General features: G+C 49.4%; 1 protein-coding gene across 9 annotated transcripts in view; it reads left to right on the top strand.

Moving 5' to 3' along the window:
• The window catches only part of LOC140408395 (janus kinase and microtubule-interacting protein 1-like), a 517,156-nt gene that overhangs the window by 322,006 nt on the left and 181,948 nt on the right, over positions 1-13,202 (top strand). For 7 of the 9 annotated variants that reach the window (XM_072495527.1, XM_072495529.1, XM_072495528.1 and 4 more), the window contains one exon: positions 12,739-12,948. In XM_072495527.1, the coding sequence (XP_072351628.1) occupies positions 12,739-12,948 (210 nt within the window). The remainder of the gene's footprint in view (positions 1-12,738; positions 12,949-13,202) is intronic. The other 2 variants (XM_072495531.1, XM_072495530.1) reach the window with 1 other exon arrangement.

Raw genomic sequence — 13,202 nt, 5'->3', positions numbered from 1 at the left:
CGGGCAAGATTCTCGTTTTCCGGCTCCCGCGATATTTTGCACCCACGTTGCCGTTTGCGCTCACGGCAAACGTGGATGTAAAATTGAAGCAAATGACAGTAAAATAAGACACTATTTCTCTGGGTGAAAATACGTTGTGCTAATGAAATATGTGGAGTAATTTGTGAGAAATGTGATGAGAGAATGCCTTGGGGAAAGAGTAGTAGAACGTGTCTAAAATGGGAACGTTGGTAATTGTGCGGTAGTGCGGAATAAATTAATCTGGAGAGATCATCTCATTGATTGTATACAGCATCACAGACAGTCATGTTGGCATTTTGAGTTCCATTGGGCTTGTTTAACGGGAATTCTTTTTTTTTTAAATATGTTTTATTGAAATTTTTTTTCCCAAACAACAATTTTCCCCCTCTTACAAAGCAAACGCAACAATAACAATACAGAAATTTTTAATACACAGGTAACAAAACCCCTTTATCTTTGACCTAAACTAAACTAAACCCCCCCCCCCCTCCCCCCTCCACCCCCCCTTCCCCCTGGGTTGCTGCTGCTGGTCATCTGTCTTCCCTCTAACGTTCCCCTAGGTAGTCGAGAAATGGCTGCCACCGCCTGGTGAACCCTTGAGCCGAAACGGGAATTCTTCTAAGTGTCATTTTGGGCACTTTGACGGGATGTTTCTTGACTTCCCCGTTGGTGAGATGATGGCCCATATTTAACGGCACAGTTGCTCATGAACATCACATGGAGGAAGGAACATCCAAGGGAGGCAGCACTCAGCTGGATCCCAGGACTCCGCTGATTCTCAGTTGGATGCTGAGCCTCTGGACAAAATTCTCCCGGAGCTGATGCAGATACTAGGACATGTCGTGAGATTCAGGCGGGGATGTCAGCGACAATCCAGTGAGTGCGTAGCTGATTGGAGGAGGCCCAAAAGCTATGGCGCTGGAGATTATGCTAACAATGCGTGGCATGGAGGCCAAAGCTGCTCAGGTGGCGACCACAGTGGAAAACCTGAAGCACGACGTTCACGCCATGAGTGGTGATGCCCAAGGTGTGGCTCAGTCTGTGACGACCGTGGCTGAGGGTTTGGACATTGTGTCCCAGTTACTGAGGGACATGTCCCAGACACAGGTGGACATTGGTGGGGCAGTGTAGAGCATGGCCTAGTCACTGAGGAGCACTGCAGTGGGCATCAACACCATGATGCTGACAATAGGGAGCCACCAGGACTGGCAAAGCTAGACGGATTTGAAGCCTCTGGAGCTCACTCCATCTGCCCCTCCATTATATGGAGACTCCTAGGGGCCTATGGGCACTGTCCAAGAAGAGGCAGTGCTGGAGGCCAACCTGGGGCCTGTCAGCTAGGAGGCGGCGGGGGTCTCCAGTTCTTCTGAATTCCCACTCCTGACATTGGCGCATCATAAAGGCAGCAGGCAGAACAGAGTGGCATGGCAATGCCAGTGACACCGGTAAGTCAGCCGGGTGCCCTGGCTCCAAGCCCTCCAGAGGACTTCCACCAAGGGCATCAAAGGCCACACCTCTGATGTGCACCCTGGGGACATACTTAGACGTAGCAGTAGACAACGGAGGATCAAGATTGAGGAGCACTGATTGGGCGGGGGGAATGGAAATGTCAAATGTTCACAATTAAAATATGTTACACCTGATACATGTGACATCTCTGTCATGATAATCTTAATAGCGGGCTTGCCTGGATCCCCACGCCCTGTTGGCGCCAGCTGCCCCCAACCTCGCCTCCCGGGCACAGTGGTCCAAGATCAAACACCTCCCGTGCAGACCCCATGCAGGTGATCGGTGTGAGTGTGTTGTCAGCAGAAAGACAAGAGTCAGAATTTAGCATAAACTGAGAAGTACCAGAGCTAACCTCAAAGTGAGTTATCATCACTCTCCTGCCTTGTATATTGACCTGCTTACAGTGCCGACACAGGCTCATCACCCTGGGATGATTTTTCCAGACCCTTGGAAGGTGGAACAGGGTAGCTTGGGGAGGGCGGGTGGTACCAGCAACAAAAGCATCAGAAATCTGCAAAAACATCCTCAGGAGGCTGATTTTAATCATTGTCACGCACCAGGTCCCGCAGAGTCTTCTTGCTTCACATCGGATTGCCTTCTGGACTCATACACCCCTCTGAGCGCAGTGCACCAGGATCCAGATACCGTAGAAAAAATTGTCCTTCATTCCGTCTACAGAAAAGGAAGGAAACAGCAACATCAGCCTCCAGGTATTTGCAACCACCAGGAGGAGCAAGCAGCAAACACAACCTGCAACTGTGAAGCACTCTCACAACTAACAAGGCCAATTGCTCATTAGCAATAGCCTTCAGCTGTGAAGGCAGAGGCTGCTCACAGTCAAAGGGAGTTAAAGTGACCTTCAGCATAGAACCAAGAGCAGGGTTCTGTCCTGCAAGTGTTTGCTAGTTCAGACAGGCAGCAACTGCAGTTGCCTCTGTTATGGGTCACCACAATATTTAAAGATGGCTTGAAGGCTTCACAGACGAAAAGCCCCACACACCCCCCAGCCCAGGGGTGACCCCTGATCTGGAACGCTTTACCCCACTGACCAAACCCAACCCCCTGAGGGGTCTCCTCCCCCCAGTTCCTTTGAGTTGCATGCCGGAAAATAGAAATGGATACTCACCTCCTCAGTTCCCCAGAGCAGCCATTGCGCCAGTTTCACGTTTTTAAAAAGGAGTATTAAATGTCGCCGGCGTGATTCCTCGCTGGGGGGCTGGTTAATTCCCTGGAGGCCGTTGCATTTGACTTCAGTCTCGCAAATGAGATGGAAATTGAGGCTAATCAGGATTAATGATATGCTCGCCATATTTAGACGTGATCCGGAACTCGCCATCATGAGTGGGCCGGTTAGAAAGCAAACTGGTTTGCGCCCGGCGTGAATCTCAATTTTGGCCTTTACCGCTATTGAACCGGCACACTGACATCCACATCGGGTGCCACGCGGTGGTTAAATCACGCCCAACTTTTCGAAGCCTCTGCAGTAATGGTGTGCCACCACTAGATGTCACAAGTGTACTCATATACGAAAGGAGTCTTGCCCCATTTGTGATAGAAAGCTTCTGCCGCATTATTTATAATGCAGTAGAGTACAGGGTACAGTGCTCTGGCACCTTGGCTGTTTCAGGTTTATTTCAAATCTCTCTTGGCTGGAACACATGGGACCTTTTTATTCTTGTGATGGCTGACGTGAATACCAATATGAATCGCTGCCCAGTGGTAACCATAGAAATGTAATTTTTGTGACGCAGTCAAAGCTTTATTCAAATGCATACAAGAGAAAGAGATTCCTGGTGGCACACTGTAAAGTATTTTCTCTTAAAGCTCACTCTTATAGCATTACAGCAAGACACTGGGATTTATGCCAAGGGGGCCTCATTTTAAGCCGACATGTCAGTACAAGGGATAACAAAAAGCATTACCACCACAGCACTGACCAAATGGTGCAAATTGACCGGTGGTAAAATGTCAGGGTTGCATATTCCAGTCGGCAGCTCCTATTGGTTGCTTGCATTAATCCTGTGAGTTGTAAATGGAAAATACTCAGGCAGTTTTGCGGAAAATATCCAGCCACTTTTGTCCTGGGCAGAAATTCTTCTGTTGCAAGGAACTAAGCTAATGTTGTACATATGTGCATATATTTATATATATTAGTGCTGCATTTAATAGTTAATGAGGAAATCTTAACTCTCGTGGGGCTCCTTATTCGTCTGTAGCAAGGTGTGGAGATTTAGCTCAATTGGCTAGACAACTGGTTTATGATGCTGAGCGATGGGGGGGATAGATAGAGTGGACGTTCAGAGACTATTTCCTCGGGTGGATGTAGCTGTTACAAGGGGGCATAACTAGGAGGGATGTCCGAGGTAGGTTCTTTACTCGGAGAGTGGTTAGGGTGTGGAATGGACTGCCTGCTGTGAGAGTGGAGTCGGACACTTTAGGAACTTTCAAGCGGTTATTGGATAGGCACATGGAGCACACCAGAATGACAGGGAGTGGAATAGCTTGATCTTGCTTTCGGACAATGCTCAGCACAACATCGAGGGCCGAAGGGCCTGTTCTGTGCTGTACTGTTCTATGTTCTATGAGGCCAGTAGCATGGGTTCAATTCCTGTACCAGCTGAGTTTACTCATGAAGGCTCAACCTTACCTGAGGTGTGGTGATCCTCAGGTTAAATCACCACCAGTCAAGTTCTCCCCCCTCAAAGGGGAAAGCAGCCTATGGCCATCTGGGACTATGGTGATATTATCTTATGTGGTATTATCAGATATTGCAGTACCCGAGAGGCTGAAGACCATTGGTTAAACCTAGGAGTTTACCATTGGCTGTTTGGTATGTAGCTCCGCCCTGACAGGTGGGGTATAAGAACCGGTGCCGTCCCAGCAGAACCTAATTCTGTACCGAAGCTGCTGGGGAACAGTTCTAGTCTATTAAAGCCTTCAGTTATGTTACTACCTCGTCTTTAATTGTAATTGATCGTGCATCATCTTACCGAGTGGAGATGGTTAAAAAAAAGGCTTGTGCTTCCGGGTGCGGCGATGACCAGCTGAGTCGCACGTTTCGGCAGCTCCCTGTGAAACGGACTTTTGGGCTCTTGATAGGAGCCCCAACGGCAATTTTAACGGCTGAAAACACCGTGCGGTAAACCAGAAGGGTGTTCCCCCTGGACACGGATGGAAAAAGGAGAGGAAAGTGGCCGGATTGCAGCGGATCCTTTGGAACAACGGCAAGGAAGGCAAGCAGAAACCAAGATGGCGTCGGAAGGTGGCAGTTTCATATGGGGCCCTGAACAACAAGAGTTTTTGAAACGCTGCGTGGAGGAGATAAAAAAGGAAATGAAGAAAGAGTTGTTGGCCCCGATACTACAGGCGATTGAAGGGCTGAAAGAGGAACAAAAGACCCAGGAGCAGGAGCTTCGGGTCGTGAAGGCGAAAGCAGCAGAGAATGAAAACGACATACAGGGCCTGGTGGTGAAGTCGGAGATACAGGAGGCACACCAGAAACGATCTGTGGAGAGGTTGGAGGCACTGGAAAATAACGCAAGGAGGAACAACTTGAGGATTCTTGGCCTTCCTGAAGGTGTGGAGGGGGCGGACGTCGGGGCATATGTGAGCACGATGCTGCACTCGTTAATGGGAGTGGAGGCCCCGACGGGTCCGTTGGAGGTGGAGGGAGCATACCGAGTTATGGTGCGAGGACCGAGAGCAGGAGAAGCTCCCAGAGCCATAGTGGTGAGATTTCTCCGTTTTAAGGATAGAGAAATGGTCCTTAGATGGGCGAAGAAAACTCGGTGTAGTAAATGGGAGAACGCGGTGATCCGCGTCTATCAAGATTGGAGTGCGGAGGTGGCGAGAAGGAGGGCGAGCTTTAATCGGGCCAAAGCGGTACTTCACAAAAAAAAGATAAAGTTTGGAATGCTGCAACCGGCAAGACTGTGGGTCACATATCAAGGGAGGCACCACTACTTTGAGACGGCGGATGAAGCGTGGACTTTTATTGTAGAAGAAAAATTGGAATGATTGGACTACGAAAATGAACGTTTGGACAAAGTGGTGGGACGAGTGGGGGGGGGGGGGCGAAGAGGGATTGTATGATTAATCCTGCGGTATGGTAACTTTTCTTTCTCCCACAGGTGGTGATGGGGGGAGGTGGGGAGGGAGAGGAGATGGGGCGTTGGCCATGGGAGGCGGAGCCGAGGGAGAGGCGCGGGCTTGGTTCCCGCGCTATGATAATTATGGCGGGAATAGAGAAGCAGGAAGGAGGGGGCGCCGCACGGGGCGAGCCGTGATCACGGGGGGAAGCCGAGGTCAGCCAGAGTTTGCTGACTTCTGGGAGCAACATGGGGGGAGTAATTACGCTAGCGGGGGGTCTAGCGGGGGGGGGGGAGGGGGGAATTACTGGGTTGCTGCTGCTGGGGAAAGGGGGGAGTGGGTGCGGGAAAGGATGGGCGGGGGGGCACCGTCTGGGAGAAATACAGCCGCGTGGGAACTGGGCGAGAAGCTGGAAAAAGATGATGGCTAACCGGCAAGGGGGGGGGGGTGGGAAGCCCCCCAACTCGGCTGATCACGTGGAACGTGAGGGGGCTTAACGGGCCGATAAAGAGGGCACGAGTACTCGCACACCTTAAGAAACTTAAAGCAGATGTGGTCATGTTACAGGAAACGCACCTGAAACTGATAGATCAGGTTAGGTTGCGCAAAGGATGGGTAGGGCAGGTGTTCCATTCGGGGCTGGATGCGAAAAACAGGGGGGTGGCTATATTAGTGGGGAAGCGGGTAATGTTCGAGGCAAAGACTATAGTGGCGGATAACGGGGGCAGATACGTGATGGTGAGTGGCAAATTACAGGGAGAGATGGTGGTGTTGGTAAACGTGTATGCCCCGAATTGGGACGATGCCAATTTTATGAGGCGAATGCTAGGACGCATCCCAGACCTAGAGACCGGAAAGCTGATAATGGGGGGAGACTTTAACACGGTGTTGGAACCAAGGCTGGATAGGTCGAAGTCCAGGACTGGTAGGAGGCCGGCAGCAGCCAAGGTGCTTAAGGATTTTATGGAGCAGATGGGAGGGGTGGACCCGTGGAGATTCAGTAGACCTAGGAGTAAGGAGTTCTCGTTTTTCTCCTATGTCCATAAAGTCTATTCACGCATAGACTTTTTTGTGTTGGGTAGGGCATTGATCCCGAGGGTGAGGGGAACGGAATATACGGCTATAGCCATTTCGGATCATGCCCCACACTGGGTAGACTTGGAGATAGGGGAGGAAACAAGAGGGCGTCCACCCTGGAGAATGGATATGGGACTAATGGCGGATGAGGGGGTGTGCTTAAGGGTGAGGGGATGCATTGAAAAGTACTTGGAACTCAATGACAATGGGGAGGTTCAGGTGGGAGTGGTCTGGGAGGCGTTGAAGGCGGTGGTTAGGGGGGAGCTGATATCAATAAGGACACATAAAGGGAAGCAGGAGAGTAAGGAACGGGAGCGGTTGTTGCAAGAACTTTTGAGGGTGGACAGACAGTATGTGGAAGCACCGGAGGAGGGACTGTATAGGGAAAGGCAAAGGCTGCATGTGGAATTTGACTTGCTGACCACAGGCACTGCAGAGGCACAATGGAGGAAGGCGCAGGGTGTACAGTATGAATATGGAGAGAAGGCGAGCAGATTGCTGGCACACCAATTGAGGAAAAGGGGAGCAGCGAGGGAAATAGGGGGGGTGAGAGACGAAGATGGAGAGACGGAGCGGGGAGCGGAGAGAGTGAATGAAGTGTTTAAGACATTTTATAAAAAATTGTATGAAGCTCAACCCCCGGATGGGAGGGAGAGAATGATGGAGTTTTTGGATCGGCTGGAAATTGCCAAGGTGGAAGAGCAGGAAAGGATGGGATTGGGAGCACAGATCACGGTAGAAGAAGTGGTGAAAGGAATTAGGAACATGCAGACGGGAAAGGCCCCGGGACCGGACGGATTCCCAGTTGAATTTTACAGAAAATATTTGGACTTGCTCGCCCCGCTACTGACGAGGACCTTCAACGAGGCAAAGGAAAGGGGACAACTGCCCCCGACTATGTCAGAAGCAACGATATCGCTTCTTTTAAAGAAGGAAAAGGATCCGCTACAATGCGGGTCCTACAGACCAATCTCCCTCCTCAATGTAGATGCCAAGGTCTTGGCCAAGGTAATGGCAATGAGAATAGAGGAATGTGTCCCGGGGGTGGTTCATGAGGACCAAACTGGGTTTGTGAAGGGGAGACAGCTGAACACGAACATACGGAGGTTGTTAGGGGTAATGATGATGGCCCCACCAGAGGGTGAAACGGAGATAGTAGTGGCGATGGATGCCGAGAAAGCATTTGATAGAGTGGAGTGGGATTATCTGTGGGAGGTGTTGAGGAGATTTGGGTTCGGAGAGGGGTATGTTAGATGGGTGCAGCTGTTGTATAGGGCCCCAGTGGCGAGTGTGGTCACGAATGGACGGGGATCGGCATATTTTCGGCTCCATAGAGGGACAAGGCAGGGATGTCCTCTGTCCCCATTACTGTTTGCACTGGCGATTGAGCCCCTGGCGATAGCGCTGAGAGGTTCCAAGGGATGGAGGGGAATACTTAGGGGAGGAGAAGAACACCGGGTATCTTTATATGCGGATGATCTGCTACTATATGTGGCGGATCCAGCGGAGGGGATGCCAGAAATAATGCGGATACTTGGGGAGTTTGGGGATTTTTCAGGGTATAAATTGAATATGGGAAAGAGTGAGCTGTTTGTGGTGCATCCAGGGGAGCAGAGTAGAGAAATAGAAGACCTACCGTTGAGGAAGGTAACAAGAGACTTTCGTTACCTGGGGATCCAGATAGCTAAGAATTGGGGCACATTGCACAGGCTAAATTTGACGCGGTTGGTGGAACAGATGGAGGAAGATTTCAAGAGATGGGACATGGTAGCATTGTCAATGGCAGGGAGGGTGCAGGCAGTTAAGATGGTGGTCCTCCCGAGATTCCTTTTTGTGTTTCAGTGTCTCCCGGTGGTGATCACGAAGGCTTTTTTCAAAAGGATAGAAAAGAGTATTATGGGTTTTGTTTGGGCCGGGAAGACTCCGAGAGTGAGGAAGGGATTCTTACAGCGTAGTAGGGATAGGGGGGGGCTGGCACTACCGAGCCTAAGTGAGTATTATTGGGCCGCTAATATTTCAATGGTGAGTAAGTGGATGGGAGAGGAGGAAGGAGCGGCGTGGAAGAGATTAGAGAGGGCGTCCTGTAGGGGGACCAGCCTGCAGGCTATGGTGACAGCCCCATTGCCGTTCTCACCAAGGAACTATACCACGAGTCCGGTGGTGGTAGCTACACTGAAGATTTGGGGACAGTGGAGACGACATAGGGGAAAGACCGGAGCACTGGGGGGGTCCCCGATAAGAAACAACCATAGGTTTGCCCCGGGGGGAATGGATGGGGGATATGGAATGTGGCAAAGAGCAGGTATAACGCAATTGAAAGATCTATTTGTGGATGGGAAGTTTGCGAGTCTGGGAGCGCTGACCGAGAAATATGGATTGCCCCAAGGGAATGCATTCAGGTACATGCAATTGAGGGCTTTTGCGAGGCAGCAGGTGAGGGAATTCCCGCAGCTCCCGACACAAGAGGTGCAGGACAGAGTCATCTCAAAGAAATGGGTGGGGGACGGTAAGGTGTCGGATATATATAGGGAAATGAGAGACGAAGGGGAGACTATGATGGACGAACTAAAAGGGAAATGGGAAGAAGAGCTAGGGGAGGAGATTGAGGAGGGGATGTGGGCAGATGCCCTAAACAGGGTAAACTCGTCGTCCTCGTGCGCCAGGCTAAGCCTGATTCAGTTTAAGGTATTACACAGGGCACATATGACTGGAACACGGCTCAGTAAATTTTTTGGGGTGGAGGATAGGTGTGCGAGGTGCTCGAGAAGCCCAGCGAATCATACCCATATGTTTTGGTCATGCCCGGCACTACAGGGGTTTTGGATGGGGGTGACAAAGGTGCTTTCAAAAGTAGTAGGAGTCCGGGTCGAACCAAGCTGGGGGTTGGCTATATTTGGGGTTGCACAAGAGCCGGGAGTGCAGGAGGCGAAAGAGGCCGATGTTTTGGCCTTTGCGTCCCTAGTAGCCCGGCGCAGAATATTGCTAATGTGGAAAGAAGCCAAGCCCCCGGGGGTGGAGACCTGGATAAATGATATGGCGGGGTTCATAAAGTTAGAGCGGATTAAGTTCGTCCTAAGGGGGTCGGCTCAAGGGTTTACTAGGCGGTGGCAACCGTTCGTCGAATATCTTGCGGAAAGATAGATAGGGGAGAACAAAGAAGGCAGCAGCAGCGGCCCAGGACTTGGGGGGGGGGGGGGGGGATGGGGGGGGGGGTGTGGCCTGAGACAAGGCAGTTGCCAATTAGGGCTAGTTTTTTTTTTTTTTTTTTGTTATTTAATATTTATTTATTTTTTGTTGTTTTTGTTTAAATTTAAAAAAGGTCATTATTATCTGTATTGTTACAATGTTGTGTAAAGGATGCACAATGTACTGTGTTGGTTGACCAAAAATGTTCAATAAAATATTATTTAAAAAAAAAAAGGCTTGTGTTTATATGACCACCTTTCACAACCGCTGGAAGTCTCAAAACACTTTACAACCAAAGAAGTCCCTTTTTAAATAAAAATATAGACACTGTTGTAATGTAGGAAATGCAGGAGACAATTTGTGCACGACAAGCTCCCACAAACAACAATGTGGTACTGATCAGATAATAAAAATGTTTTAGTCATGTCGATTGAGGGATAGTGCTGATAACTCTCCCCTGATTGCCCGCTGGAGACTCCTGCTCGACTGGCGATCGGCAGTACCACCCAAGGCTGCAGACTGGCTGTCCGACCTGGCGGAATTTCTCGGGCTGGAGAAAATAAAGTTTGCCATCCGTGGGCCGGAAGAAGGCTTTCATAGGGCATGTAAGCCATTCACCAACTTGTTTCAAGTCCTGTTCGTGGCTAACAACCAATAAAGTGTGGCGGGGTGGATGGGGGGGGGGGAGGGGGGGGGGGTGAGGGTGGGGGGGGGCGCTGTCTGAGGGAGACACAGAGCAAGTCACGGAACAAGGAAGAGAAAGCAAGGGGGGGGAGGGCACGAGGGAGGACAAATGCAGCCAGGAGAAACACGGGAGACAGGCAGAAGGGAAGGAAACGATAAGAGACCTATTTGCTGGCAAACTAATGCCTGAACCACAATATTCATAAACCACTGTAAATACGAGTTTTGGCCAAGTCTGGCAATGTAAAGTCTGCAAGGGAAACATTATGTTAAGGGGGGCCTAATGTTACAGTTATCTGCTGGAACTCCCTCTTGTTGTCGATCATGTGTTGCTCTTGTTTGGCCACGTGAGTGTCTGATATAAAACGTTAAAAACTCAATAAAAATACTTCCAGAAAAAAAATTATTGCTTTACAATGCTCCACAAAGTGCTATTCAATGTTTTATTATGTTCAAGGCGCTAGATAAATACAGGTTGTTGTTGAAGCTCATGCTAGAGCGTGGAAACTAAGAGCTATCGGCATCTTTTCTTAAGAGACTGACTCGTCAATAACATCCACCTTAGTTTGAAATTTCATATTATGTTAACCCATTTCATTGGGTGCTTCATTACTTAGATGACAAGAGTTTTGCCTACTTAAGGGCCTGAATTGGCAGCTGGGCAGGAAGGCTACTCACGAGCCATCCCACCACTGATGTAATCGGGGTGGAGGCCGGAAGGCGTAGAGGTCCCTATCAGATTAAATGCCTCTAAGCCACCAAACGTGCCATGGGGGAGGGCACATGATTGTGCCCATCATCTTTCCTGAGGATCGGGACAGAAAGACAATACTCCAGATGGCACCTGACCAAGGCATTGCACACTGAAACATCTCTCCCTCACATTAGAATTACAAACCTCACGATAAAGGCCAAAGTTCCTTCAGCATTTTTCATTACTTGTTTAATCTTTTAATGTGGTGGACCGCATGGTGGGCCAAGGGGGCAAGTGTCAAGATTGGGATCAAATTGAGGCCCTAATAACTCAAGCTGAGGTGTTTTATGTGAAGCAACAGTGCTAACCACTGTGCTACCGTATTGCCCGCCGATTTGGTAAAATTGAATGCAGTGTGAGAAGTCATTCCCACCTGAGAATGCACAAGCAGATTATCCCAGGAACACTCCTTGCACTTGAGTGAATAGATCGCACCTAGCATTGGATCTCAGAAGTCATTACCATCAGCGCAACATCATAATGCGGCCTTCAGTGAAGCCTTTTCAATGTGGGAGGCGTGCAAACAGAAGGGAGGGTACAGTGACCAGGATCGACGTTGGGAGGGGAAGAGGATGAGCTCACAGTCAGAGGGGTGTTGAGGATGTGATGACATGGGAGAGTGTGTGATGGTCAGCGGCAGCCTGTGTGGTTTAAATATCAAGCAAGGAGAAGCAGTTACGTTTTAAACAAAATTGACTTTTTGTGAGCAACCAACAGCGGTCCCTCTAAGGACTGCTTTTTTAGGTTGTGTGTAGACCGGGTTTTCCTGAATATGTCTCCGCAGACCAAATATTCACAGGGATCCTTTATTGGCACAAATACAAGAGCTCGCAACTGTTTCAGCGACAGGGCCTGGAAGCCGCTTTGGGGGGCAAAAATCAATATGGTGGGAAACTCAAAAGCACTCGCTTTAATCTGCCCAACGAATTGGAGGCTTCAATGCCCATTGAGAGCCTGGAAAATTGGGCATGGTGTCATGGAATTTATAGGGCACCAACTTTTCCAACCCAAATGTTCTCCAGTCTCCTAGGTGCAGGAAATCTGTCTTGTAAATCAGGCAGAGGAATGTCATTGTGAGATGCAACCCCAGTGCTGCCCCTATGATGCTGCTTCACAGTGTGGGAAAATCAGACGCCTAGTTACCTCAGGCTTCTCTTGCATCATTTGTTCTGAGGATAACTTGGAGCGTAGATGCTGTGGGTAGATGCTTCATTGAGGAGCAACTAAAATGTAATGACATAGCAGCGAGAAATGGAAGAATTTCTTAAAATTTCTGCGGAAAATCTATGGAAAAGCCCAAGGGTTTGTTTATTTAAAAAATTACAGCGTGTGGTCAGACTGCAATTTTCTGAGCGCCTTAGAAAGTCAGTAATGCTGCCTTGGATGTTTTACAGTGCTTTATTTTGTCTTTTTTCTAGATGGATGAGATAAAGAGCAAAGACAGAGTCATTCTGGCCCTGGAGAAGGACCTTGGTGTTCAAACAGGCCATACACAGAAGCTAATCCTTCAGAAGGAAGCCCTCGATGAGCAACTGGTGCAGGTGAAAGAAGCTGAGCGCTATCACAGCAGCCCTAAGCGGGAGTTTCCAAGTGGTGGTGGGGATACCTCAGAACTGTTGGGGAACCAAGTAAGAAGCAAGATATATCTCAGTGGAATACAGTCTTTCAACTGCTGAAAATTCCTCTTGTTACTGCACTGTGTAATCCAGGAATAATACTTTTTGTATAGTTAAGACCAGAAGAGCTGAATTAGGCCATTTGGTCCATCGAATCTGCTCCACCATTCAATCATGGCTGATATGTTTCTCATCCCCAGTCTCCTGCCTTCTCCCCATAACCCCTGACCACCCCCCCCCCCCCCATCTCCTGCCTTCTCCCCATA

This window comes from Scyliorhinus torazame, chromosome 3, assembly GCF_047496885.1.
Source record: "Scyliorhinus torazame isolate Kashiwa2021f chromosome 3, sScyTor2.1, whole genome shotgun sequence".
NCBI lineage: Eukaryota > Metazoa > Chordata > Chondrichthyes > Carcharhiniformes > Scyliorhinidae > Scyliorhinus > Scyliorhinus torazame.
The sequence above is the reverse complement of the archived record's forward strand: the minus strand, read 5'-3'. Positions and strand labels throughout refer to the sequence as shown.